This window comes from Artemia sp. Qi Xiang Cuo, chromosome 15, assembly GCF_049724085.1.
Source record: "Artemia sp. Qi Xiang Cuo chromosome 15, ASM4972408v1, whole genome shotgun sequence".
Lineage (NCBI taxonomy): Eukaryota > Metazoa > Arthropoda > Branchiopoda > Anostraca > Artemiidae > Artemia > Artemia sp. Qi Xiang Cuo.
This window is the reverse complement of record NC_142808.1, coordinates 39,664,263-39,677,007: the sequence shown is the minus strand read 5'-3', so window position 1 is coordinate 39,677,007 and position 12,745 is coordinate 39,664,263. Positions and strand designations below refer to the sequence as shown.

General features: G+C 35.8%; 1 protein-coding gene across 1 annotated transcript in view; it reads left to right on the top strand.

Moving 5' to 3' along the window:
- MED16 (mediator complex subunit 16) overlaps positions 1-12,745 on the top strand; it is a 92,144-nt gene that overhangs the window by 52,917 nt on the left and 26,482 nt on the right. The window contains exon 12 of the mRNA XM_089100884.1: positions 842-1,034. Within this exon, the coding sequence (XP_088957010.1) occupies positions 842-1,034 (193 nt within the window). The remainder of the gene's footprint in view (positions 1-841; positions 1,035-12,745) is intronic.

Here is a 12,745-nt window from a genome sequence, read left to right as displayed (position 1 = left end):
TAAGTGATGCTAAATTTAAATTAGAATAGGGCCAATCGGCTTCTATAAATTGATTACTTGGTGATGGCAATAGCGTACATCCTAATTTTTTGGGGATGTTCACTCACACTTTAAAGTTTAGAACCAATCAAGTACTGTGACTTGAACTTTGGACTTTCGGACTTTGGACCAAAGTATTGAACTTTGGACGGTAAAATTCTACTTTAGCTACTTTTGGCTATCTTGGAAAGGGGTTAGGTTAGGATGGGTCTACAGGCTAAAGTATGTCCCAAGAAGGTATTTTGAATACCTACCTCCACTTCTTCTCCCTCTAGAGGGCCCTGACCTTTGATGACATTTAAAAATCTGTGTGTTATAAAAGTGAAACCTTGTAAAATAGATCTTCTGCTTAAATGAAATACAACAAAAATTTTTTCAGCTTCACAACTTTGCTCAATCCCAATCTATAAGGTTTTAAAGATCTGCAAATACAATTCCTAAATTAAAAAAATACATTAATATGGCTTAAAATTCTACTCAAATAACAGGAATTGCATTTTCAGAACTAAAGCCAGAGAAAAAGAGACTGATAACTGAAAATTAAGGTAAAATGTTGTTTTGTCAAAATTTCAATAGGTATACACCCATCATGTTGGCAAATTTCAGGACCCTCTAGAGGGAGAAGGAGTGGAAGTAAGTACTTCAAAATACCTTCCCGGGACATACTTTAGCCTGTAGACCCATCCCTGAAAGTTGCATTTTCCTAACCTAACACCTTTCCAAGATAGCCAAAAGTAGCTAAAGTAGAATTTTACCCTTTGGAATTATAGATCATTGTTAATTGCAGTTTATTTATTTTCAGACAGAAGTTTGGAAAGATTCGAAAATTTTGAATATGTTCCGAGAACTCTTAGTATTAATTCGTACATGGGGAGTATTTCGACCAATGTGCCTCCCTGTATTCTGTAGAAACGACTCTCAAGACATAGTTGCTAAATTGTTCCAGCTCCTTACTCGGCTTGTTGTTAACCCTGAAATTGATGAGGCGTTTATAGGTAAGGTTCGATGTTTTAAAAGAATATGGTCTTTTTGTAGCTCATGGTCTTTGTGTACCAATTGCTGAGGTTAGTGAATATCCTCTCATGGAAGAAAGGCCACCACACAGGGGCGTATTGAGACAAATTTTTTAATACGTGCTGTGTCAGAATGAAATCAAACGCTAAATCATTGATTAAATAAGCTTAATAATAATAAAAAAAAAAAAATCCAAATATATCAAATTCACCTCCGGAAGTCATTATCAGCGGAAAAAAAATTCGCAATGCCAGTTCTAGCGAAACGCGTAGAAGTTCTTCCGAAAGGCGTTTCGAAAAAATGCGAGGCCTCAGGTTCAATGTTTCTATTAGTTTAATCGAAAAATAAAAGCATTAGGACATTTGTTAGTGCTAATAAAGACATTTTTAATTGTCTGAAAATAAAAAACTCGCACGTGTTTAACATCGGAGGAATTTTTAAGATGACGCTCCCTGTAGGTCTGTTAACAAGAGATGGCAGTCAGTGTAAGGAGATTTGGAAATAGAACCATGGTCGTAAACAACAGGTGATAATCTGACACTTTCTCCCTTAGGTACAATAGTTCAGTCTCCCTTTGTGGTTATTAAATGCATAAGAAAAATAGCATTGCGAGGCGCTCGCTACGTCCCTATTAGATGTTGCGAGGCACCCACAAGCACATCCGGAAGAAACGCATGGAAATCAATATATACACCAAGTAGCGGGGAACACCTGTAAATCTCATATGGGCCCCCTGGTAAATATTATATAGGTACACCGTGTTGGGTGAAAAATAAGCAAGGATTTACCCGTTTTCCCCTACTAATCGTGTCCTTTGTGTCCCCAGGGCCCTGCATGGTATCGGACCAAAATTTTGGTATAGCCCTTTTGATGACAATGACTGAGAACTTCTGAACAAATCATGGAGGTTCTATTTAACATTGTCAAGAAATGTCGATTGTCATTCGCAAATGTCAAATGTAAATTGTCAAGAGGATTGAGGGTTTGAGAAGTTACTATAGTACATTCGACGGGAAAAGAGTTGTTCATTCTATGATATGGAACTTTGCGGTGACAAGGTTAGGGACGGCGGTTAAAGTGATGGATCTGAAGATGGGAGGGGTGGGTACTGAAATTGATTGAGCCGAAGGATATGGCCCTAATACCATTAACAATATAATTACTGCTAGTGTTCAAACTCCCACCACAAATGTTGATGCTGTGCAAAACCATGTCAATTGAAAAACAAACAAACACTAAATTAATAAAAACAGATCTATTCAACAAAAACTAAAGTCTAGTATTGAAATTTAAACGACTGGAAACTAGCTCATGTAAGAAGACAAAGTTCAGATGACTATGATTGAAGAAATACACTCTAGGCTTGAGGAGGATTAGATACGATATTCTTTCAAATTATTATTTCTCACAGTCTTAAATGGGCCAAATTTGCATTTGAGAGTAAAAAAAAAGAGAGAATAAAAAAAACAGGCCAATAACTTAAGAAGAAGGGAAAAAAATTTGACATAAAAACACATAACAGGGTTTTTAAAAATCCATATAAAATTGGGTAAAAAATATATTAATGCATAACAACAAAGAATAGCAATTATTCATGGAATTGATAAGATTCTTAAAAAAAGAAACACACAAGCAGGGCTGTATCCAGGTTTTTTTTTCAGGGCCTGTTTTACTCAACGATTTTATTTGGGGGGGGGGGTGTCTAACACAAAAAAAAACGCGTAAAAATTTTGTTTATATTCATTTTCGTTACGTTTTTACGAGTCAGACAAACATTGGGGGAGGGGTCGAACCCCCTAATTCCCCCTGGGTACGGCCTTGCACACAAGTCATAACACACCAAAAAAAAATTAAACTAATAATATTTATAAAGTAATTAAAGAATAAAAATGGGGATAAATGAGGGTAGTGGTAAATATTTTTTTTAAACAGAGGCTATAGTACAGGACACTTGTTTGGATGGATTCAATTTTATTTAATCCTTATCAGAAACGTAAGGGTACCAAACTGGACGGGTATAATTGAGTAGAGGGCGAACAAAGGAGATATAAATCGTTAGAGTGAACAGGAAGACCCAAATTTATTAAGGAGTTTAAGGAGAGAAATAAGACCGTTTACTCTTCGTTCAAGATTTTTCTGTTTCTAAATATCACTAAACAAAGAATCCAGGGGAATGGATTATTGAAAATTATATTTAGAGTTATTTTTGTCTCTCATGTTGAGTGCTATCTTTTATTTTTCCTATTGTTTTTCTTAATTTCGATCGACAGTGAAAAAATAGCTTTACTAGGAAAATTATCTCAAATTAATTCTTCACTCGTAATAGTTTACCTGTCTTTGCCAAATAATTTTCAAGGCCGTAATTAAATGTAAATTTGCGTGCCGAGATTAAGCATCTGAAAAAAAATCGCCGTTAAGTTTTTTTTGGCAACTATGCTGCTCGTTTTCTATAAGAGTGATTAATTGTAAATAAAATTTGCAGGATCTAATTATACCGTTCAGAGATAACACTATTACGATTCGACGGCCGTAATTCGGAAAGGAGTTTCGTGACATTTTTAGTTTCTCGCTTTTATATTTCTTTATTTTATGTAGCATTACGTCTATTCTGTTACCCCAGTTAAGCCTATACTATTCATAGCAGGATTGTATCCTCTGTCCAAAGTGATTTTCTAACGTCGTTGTTATTTCCATGTAATTCTTTTTTTGTGTATCTGGTTTGGGGACAGAAAAGCCGTACGGTTCAGATACTCGTAAGCTGAGTGACAAAGAGAGGGATCTCCTGGTATGGGAATTAAGTAGACTCTCATCAGTATTTAATCTCATCTAGATAACAGCTGACTTGCTTTCCCTCCCATGAATAACAATTATGACATCCTTATTTGTCCTATACTTGCGTCTGTCTTGCCTTTCAGCTTATGGCTTAAATTTGTATTGTAAGAACTAGGGATATTACGGAGGAATTTTACCCAAATTAATCTATGAAAGTGTTTTGGAAAAAAAAAACTCCTTAACTGCCGAGAATCCAGACTGTTGAACCTATACCGCAGATTACACCAACATCAGCCACCTTTACCTCCCCCTTCTCTGTTCGTGCAGAATCTGTAACTTTTTTTTGGGGAGGGGGGCTCGCCACCTTTATTTTTTCATGGCTGAATATTTGGATTTTGATCTTAGTTAATTGTGAACCAGTATAACGGAAATCCCTCACATAGGCTAATAATAGAATCTGTCGGTGGTTGGGACCTCAATCGGTTTAAAACAGGAAAAATGGGAAATTTCGATTTCCCAATTCTGTGGAGGAAGAAATATCCAAATTCTTTTGGTTTTCATATGCAAATTTGACTTACTTGACTTGAATTAAGTCCCATTCGGCTTTTGTTGTTGTATTGGGGCTTCTTTTCTTCTGAGAAAGCAGTGAATTTGGTGCCAATATTACAGTCTAGTGGCGTTAGACATAGTAGTTGGAGGAGGCTATGGGTCAGGAAGTTGTTGGTACATATCTTACGAGGTCATCCTCTGGAGTGTGTGACGTGAACCCGTCCTTCGAAGATGATTTTTTGTCTCTGTCTCTTAAAAAGAAAATAAATCCATAGAAAAGGTAGAATAAATTATGATTCTTTTACTGCTCAACTTATTATACATATTTGACAGTAAAGTAGGATAGTTAACGCTGGTGGCTACAAAAAAAAATTCAAAATGACAAATATGACCTTAAAATTCAAAACATAATTTTATTTTGACTGAATGGATTTGGCATCCGAGGGGCTCATGTTTTTTTGTTTTTTTTATTATTGGAATTAGACGCTTTGCTGAAAAAATACTGCTTCCACGATCTAAACAAGGAAGAAAAAATTATAGAATTTCAAAATTCCATCTTTTGTTTGCTTATTAAATCAATTGTAGGAATGCCGTCATAAACTTTGAGCAACGATTCTTGGGAATGAAAAGAAACACGTCTAAAAACTCTGGGAATAAGAATCTTTGGAAAATGAGATAAATTCTAATTAACGCTGGCCACTGCTGTTGTTATGTACCTTTGTTGTGGTTGTTAGTAGTGGTGCTTGTGCTAGAGGTATTGACACATTTTTGTCCAGGTCATGACCTGTCTCCCCTATGTAGTGTCAAGTAAATCCGCCTCTAGAAATGTAATAAGTCCTCACATTATTCATTAAATTATCCTTACCATGTTTTTGCCAGATTTGTTTTTTTTTTTTTTTTTTTTTTCTAAGCAGGAATTGGAAGTATTGCTCTTGTCTCGTTACAAAAAAGCTTTCCTAAAAAAGAACAAGGTATGAAAAAATTCCTAAAGCTAAAACAGAAATAGAATATGAGGTAGATATCTTGTGTAAGGGGGGTATCTTTTTTTTGGGGGGGGGGGGTGTTTTACACAAGGATTTTTTCGGGGGAGGATATTTACACACACACACAAAATCAAAAAACGCATACAAAATTTTTTTATATCCATTTATGTTCCGTTTTTACGAGTCCGACAAACACTTTGGGGAGGGGGGTTCAAACCCCCTAATCCCGCCTTACGTCCCCTGGATACGGCCTTGGTAATATCATCAGTATTTTGCTATGATAATTAAACTTGATTATTCTACATAATCGTTTCTCAATTTTGTTTTTCGCTTTTTGCATTTTTCATTGAAAAAAAAATCCAGAAAATAAGTCTTTCAGAGAATCAGACTTTAAATGAACAGAAATCATTATCAATGTCTAAATAAAACCCAAAACAAATAGATACTAAAATGAATAATCAAGTCAAACTTAAAGCGAACAGAAATTGCCCTAAACAGAAGTAGGACTAACGCTCCCCATAAGATTTCTAAAGGCCAGAGCATCATTTGTGCTTTACTGAAAACAGTTTTTACTATGAGCAATGGGGCTTTTACTTGTCAAAGCATCAACAACATGAACAAAAGAAAATCGCTACAATAACCAAGATTGCTGAAAGGAACTAATAAAATTAGACTGAGTGTGTAATATCTAACGATATTCGTTCCTGGAAGTCTCGGCAGTTTTGGATTTATTAGCGGTATAACAGAGAAAATTTTCAAAACTCATTGTGTTTTTAGTAAAGCACAAATGACACAGGCCTTTAGAAGGTTTGATGGGCGTTAGTCCTGTGTTTGTTTGTGGTATTTTTTTTTTTTTTTTTAGGTTCAACTTAATTATTAAATGTAATTTCTTTCGGGTTTCATGTATTAATTTATAGTGATTTCTTTTCATTTAAAATGCGCATTATTATTTTCATTATGTTATTGCAAACTGACGTCTGGCAGGATCAGTACAAGATACTAGGGTAGTATATAGGAGTGCTGTTATTGAAGTTAAAAGTAAAGATTACCATCTAGTAGTGTCTAGGATGAATTTAAAGCTGAAATATAAGAAAGATGATAAGAGTGAGTGTTTCAACTATAGATGTATTAGCCTGGTCTGTGTAGGTATCAAATTACTTAGTATGATGATACTTTTTAGACTGAGAGTAGATGTAGACAAAGTTTTAAGAGAAGAAAAGTGCGGTTATAGGAAGTGTAGAGGATGTGTCGACCAAATTTTCACTTTTAGACTAATAAGTGAGAAGCGCCTTAGTCACCAAATACCCTCAGTCCTCAGTTTTATAGATTATGAGCAAGCATTTGATTGATCTGATAGAAAAGCTTTAACGGAGGTCTTATCCATGTATACCAGACAAATACTCTAAAGTAATTAGTGCTATTTACGATAATACCACTGCTGCAGTTAAGGTAGGAAATGAGGTTAGTAGCTGGTTTCATATTAAATCAGGAGTTAAGCTAGGTTTTGTTCTATCCCTATTTATATGGATCATTTTTATGAACTTTATCATAAGGAGCTCAGGAAAGGCAATGGGAGAACACGGAATCAAATGGGAAGAAAAACTTTTCTGTACTTGGATTATACTGATGATTTAAGCTTCCTAGATGAAAGTGTGAGCAAAATGAATGGACTTTTAGCGAGATCAGGGTGCTAGAATAGGTTTGAAAATTAGTGTTAAGAATACTAAGTCGCGAAGACTAGGAATAAGGGAAGATGGAAAGGTGATGTTGGGTAACGAAAAGATTGATCAGGTGGACAGGTTCAGTTACCTTGGTAGTATTATTAGTAAAGACGGTGGGAGCAGTGAAGATATGAAGAGTAGAATAGCCAAGGCTTAGGGTGTTTTTTCATAGTTGGAAAAGCTTTGGAAGAATAGAAAGATAAGTTTACGAACCAAGATTAGAATATTGGAAGCTACAGTGATGGCAGTGGTCAAATATGGTTCTGAAGTATTGGCGCTCCAAAAAACGGTCAAGATTTGCTAGATGTATTTCAGAGAAATTGCCTATGGATTGTTTTGGGTACCCGGCTGACTGACCACATTTCAAAAAGTAGGTTGTATGAAAAGTATGGTTCAATCTTGCTTTCTAGGGCTATTATGAGAGAAAGGTTGTAAGTAAGTATAACGGCACTAGACCCTTAAGGTCCAAACAGGCAGTGCTGGTCTCCGTTTCGTGGCCCTTCAGCCAGGAAGTGTAATGGATGGTTGGGGGCCAGCCATCCTGTGCTTTCGGACACCCTTCCTGCTTACCTTCCCAGATTTCTCCAGATACCCACTTAGAGCTGGGTCGACTCTGGCTGAGCTTACAGAGTCACGCCACTGACCCCTATCCCAAATCAAATAACTACCTACGACAGGGATTGAACCCGTTCCCTTTGGACAAAGAATTCTCAAACCAGCGCGCCAACCACTTAGCCAGGGCGGCATGGACGGCACGGCAGTGCCAGGAATTCAGCGGCACGGCAAGGACGGCAGAACGGACGGAGAAAGGTTGAGGATGCTAGGGGACGTTCTGTGGATGAAGGATCGCCGATTGCCAAAGACTGTCCTTTTCGGCCAACCGTCTAGGGCTAAACGTAAAGCTGGTCGTCCGCGATTGGGATTGGAGGGTGTTAAGAGGGAGGCTTTGAATAGATTAGGATGGAGGAGGAGCTTGTGTAGCTGTGTTGGCCTCAGGTGGCTTGGTGCTGCGGTAAATTTTTAGTAGTAGTATTTGTATTATTATTCGACTTTACTTTTACTCCTCATTGATTTAAAGCAGCCCTTTTACTTTTCTATGAAAAACTTCTTTCTTAAAAAAAATGTTCTTCTTAATTATTTTCTGTTCGTCTTTAATTGGCATTATATGTTTTTTTTTGTATTGGTTAACAAAACGAATCTGTTAAGTTTTCGTCAGTTTTTCTACGCGAGAATTAAGGCTTGGACCCTGAATGTTTCATCTTGATACCCTTGACCGATCCAAAGATATTGCAGAAACGCTCTTTTGACAACATGGATAATCGTAGTGTCTTTTTGTTTAGTTCAACATTCCCAGAAAGTTTCGATTTAATGCGCTTAGCCGTTCCTGAGATATTGTTGATATTTCCTTTTGACAGCCTGTATTGCCAAAGGGGCTGTTTATTTAGTTGTACATCTTCCTCGACATCCCCTTTGACAACATGATACGCCCCTTTTGACAACATGGTTGTACGCAATAGCTTTTGATTTAGATCAACATACCCCTAAACACGCCCTGAAAGTTTCAACTTAATACCCTTAAATGTACATGGTGTTTTTTTTTTTTTGTTTAGTTCAATATGCCCTGAAAGTTTTAACTTAACACCTTTAGCCGTTCCTGGGACATTTTATTTACGCTTATTTGACAACTTAGATGCACAGTGTCTTTTGATTAGTTCAACGTTCCTTTTGCAGCTAAATAGGGCATAGAAGGAGGGCTGGTTGTCCTCCAGGTCTTTTTAAGTCTAAAAAGGGCAATAGGTTGTTCAATATCTAATTGAATGAGCCCCCTCCAAAGTCTCCACGGCAACTCCTTCCGTACGAAGTGACTTGGGAAAATATATAAATAATACATTAAAGTCTTATCACTCGTTTACTTCGGTTGCGCTATTGTGTTACCTGTAATTTTAGAATTGCCAGTTGTCTTGTTATAGTCCGACCTTTAAAGGACCTACCGTGATCGCAAGAGGTCATATTAAGGTCGTGGGTAGAGTTTTAGAACTTGACATTTCCGTTGTCTATAAAGGAGGAAATTGTGACCTTAGAAGGGAAATAAGCCAACAAACCGAACTTCAGTTTTGTACTTAAGGTGTCTGGTAAAAAGAGGTTTATGTGGGATGCCTTTATGCGTTTCTTACGTACACTAAATGAATAAAGATCTAAAGAATATTCCTCGTCTTCTAATTGTCCAGTAAACGATTGATTTCACGTCCTTGCCTGTTCTCAGTGGTACCAACATCTTTAAAGTACGAAATTAATAACTTGTGTTTATGTACCACCTGTTCTTGAAAAAAAAATCAACGTGGTAATGAACTGTAAGTAAGGAGCGACCCGGCTCAATAGTAACGGAAACTCTAAAAAACGGATACCAATTGATACCCATAGATACATCAAAAGAATCAGATTTTAATGCTGATTTCAAATGTATAATTTTCATCAAGTTTAGTCTTACTAATCAAAAGTTACTCGCCTGAGAATGTTTACCTGATTTTTGAAAAAAGGGGGAAATACCCCCTAAAAGTTATAGAACCTTAATGAAAATCACATCATCACATTCAGCGCATCAGACAACCCTACTTTAGGGGTTTCAAGCTCCAATCTGCAAAAATGTGGAATTTTGTATTTTTTACCAGAAGAAAGATCACGGATGCGTGTTAATTTGTTTTTGTTTGTTTTGTTTTTTTTCCCAGGGGTGATCATATCGACCCAGTGGTCCTAGAATATCGTGGGAGGTCTCTTACGAACGGAAATTAATAGTTCTAGTGCCCTTTTTAAGTGACCAAAAAATGGAGGGCAACTTGGCCCCCTCCCACGCTCATTTTTTTTTCCAAAATCACCCGATCAAAATTTTGAGATAGCCATTTTGTTCAGCATGGTCGAAATATAATAAATATGTCTTTTAGGATGACTTAATTCCCAAAAGCCCCCGGGGGAGGGGGCTGAAAGTTATGAACTTTACCCAATGTTTACTTGGTTATTGGGAAGTATACAGACGTTTTCAGGGGGGAATTTCTTCTGGTATTGGGGAGAGGGGTCGAGGGTTAAGTGGGAGGATCTTTCCATGGAAGAAGTTTCAAGGGGGAAGGGACATTGCTATGAAGGGGGCGCCGTATTTCCCAGCATTATTTAAAAAACGATCAGAAATTAAATATAAAAAAAAACAAGTTTTCAACTGAAAGTAAGGAGCAACATCAAAACTTAAAACGAACATAAATTATTACGTATATGATTGGGTTCGCCCGTTAGTCAATACCTCGCTCTTTAAGCCAAAGATATTTTAGCACTTTCGTAAGAGCTATTTATTCTGATTAACGGCCTTTGTGATTAAGGGGTCATTTTTAAAGAATTGGAACAAAATTCGAACATTTTTTTTTAATTATTCATGTACGGTGAGCCAAAATCAAAACCTGTATTAATTAAAAAATGTTCAAAATTAAATAAAAAAAAAACAAGTTTTTTTTAACTGGAAGTAAGGAGCAACATTAAAACTTAAAACAAACAGAAATTATTCCGTATATTAAAGGGGCTGTCCCCTCCTCAACGCCTCGCTCTTTACGCTAAAGTTTTTTATTGTTTTAAAAAATAGAGTTGTAAGAAATAGTCTAACTTTAGCGTAAAGAGTGAGGCGTTGAGAAGGGGACAGCCCCTTTCATATACGGAATAATTTCTGTTTGTTTTAAGTTTTAATGTTGCTCCTTACTTCCAGTTAAAAAAAAACTTGTTTTTTTTATTTAATAAGAATAAAAATTCTAACCTCATCAGTTATCCGAAGTTTGAGCAGCTAATATCTAAATAGAAACATATTAGGAGTATTCTACAACTAATTACCAACATCAAAAATACTATCCAGTCGTTTTGTATGTGTCCTACTGTCATAGGGCATATCTTTCTGTATTCTGGTCGGGGGGGGGGGGGTCAGGGCTTTACAAAAAACTTTAAAAAACGTATTAAAAATGTGTTTAGGATTTTGTTACATTTTACGAGTCGTACAAATATTTCGTCGGAGGGGGGTCAAAGCCCCCTAAACTCTCCTCAGAATACAGGCTTGATCGAAGGGCGTAATTTTTGTGTAGTAGACCCAGATTCGCATTTCAAAAACGCGATATCTTCCATCTGTTTTGAAGAAATATAATACGCTGGTTTACTTATCGCTGACTTTTCCTTTTCCATTATCTCAAAAAATGTTATTCAATATTCTAATGGTGACGGTAATAATCTCTAGACCACTTCCTTATAAATTTTGCTGATTCTTCCGTTTTAATATTTTCTGAATGTACTTCGCGTTGCACAAGTCTTAGTCTGTGTTTAGTGACGTGCCAAAAGACTTGAAAGAAAGACAAAAATTTGTGAGATTTGTTTGCCCAGACTTTGCTTTTGGATGATATTCAGGAAAACTTTTAAGTTTTTAAGACATATTTTTTTAGTCATTACTTTATTACTTTGGCAATATGGGGTTGAAAATACCCATAAAAGTTTAAAGTCAAAGCGAACAGTCTTTTTAACTGAAGGAATAGTTTGAAAATATCGGTTCACATTGGACTGGTTCCTTAAAATACTAAATATATCAAAATAAAAATATCTTTGCCCCCCTCCCCCGACCAATCTTAGGTCTATTTATACCTGAGAACCACGATTTTCTTAGATTTATCTGTCGTTATTTCAAGGTCAGTATCACATTTTAATCAGTTTTGTCACGTTTAACCGTGAAAATAAATAAGCCAAAGTAATTAGTTAAATTTGTTAAAAGCTTTTGGTCAGTAAAATCGAAGATTAACAACTTGTTGACTCCAAAAGACAGTCACACCTTCAAAATAGTTTTTATCTCCTTTGTTAAGTTTGGCATCCGCTACTACTTATGAAGGTTTTTTCTCTTGAAAATTGAATTTCTAATGTTTTCAAAATTTTAAAGATATATGTGACTGTGTAACTTTCCCCTTCACCGATTCAAACAATCAAGTTTATTTTCATTGGTACTAGATGGGTAAATAGGCTGGCTGTTATCAAACTAGTTCAGGCCATATATATTTTTGGAAAGCTACTCTTTGTTTTACTCTAATTGTATTTACATTTACAATATAATCAGGTGATATCAGAAATGCAGGAAAAACTATTGGGCAATTAATCATGTTCCATAGTTTTTTTCAAGATCCAAAATATTTTAATTTTAATTTGACAAACCAGTGGCAAAAATTATGACTTCATCACTTGTAATTTTGTGTGTGTGGAATTCTAATTTTACATATGCTAGATAATAATAATAATCTGTATTTAAAAGCCAATTATCTAATTATCTAGTTGATATACACCTTTTCATTCTTTTTGGAGTGTTCTCTTCCCCAAAATCTACGAGTATCCCCAATCCCTCACCCCTCAAAATGTTAACAGATGCGTATGTGCCTGCCATAATTACTATAAATTGGTCCTTAAGAAATAACCTGTCTATAGAAAAAATTTAAATGTTTCTGTATTTTATAATAAAGGATAATTATTATTATCCCTTTTCAAAAATTATAACTTGAAATATACTATTGATTTGCGTATGTCCCAGAAACTGACACAATTTGCCAATTCCGTCGAAGTCACATTAATTAAGCTGAAATGTAAGAAAAAACAAGGTCAACTATACAATGA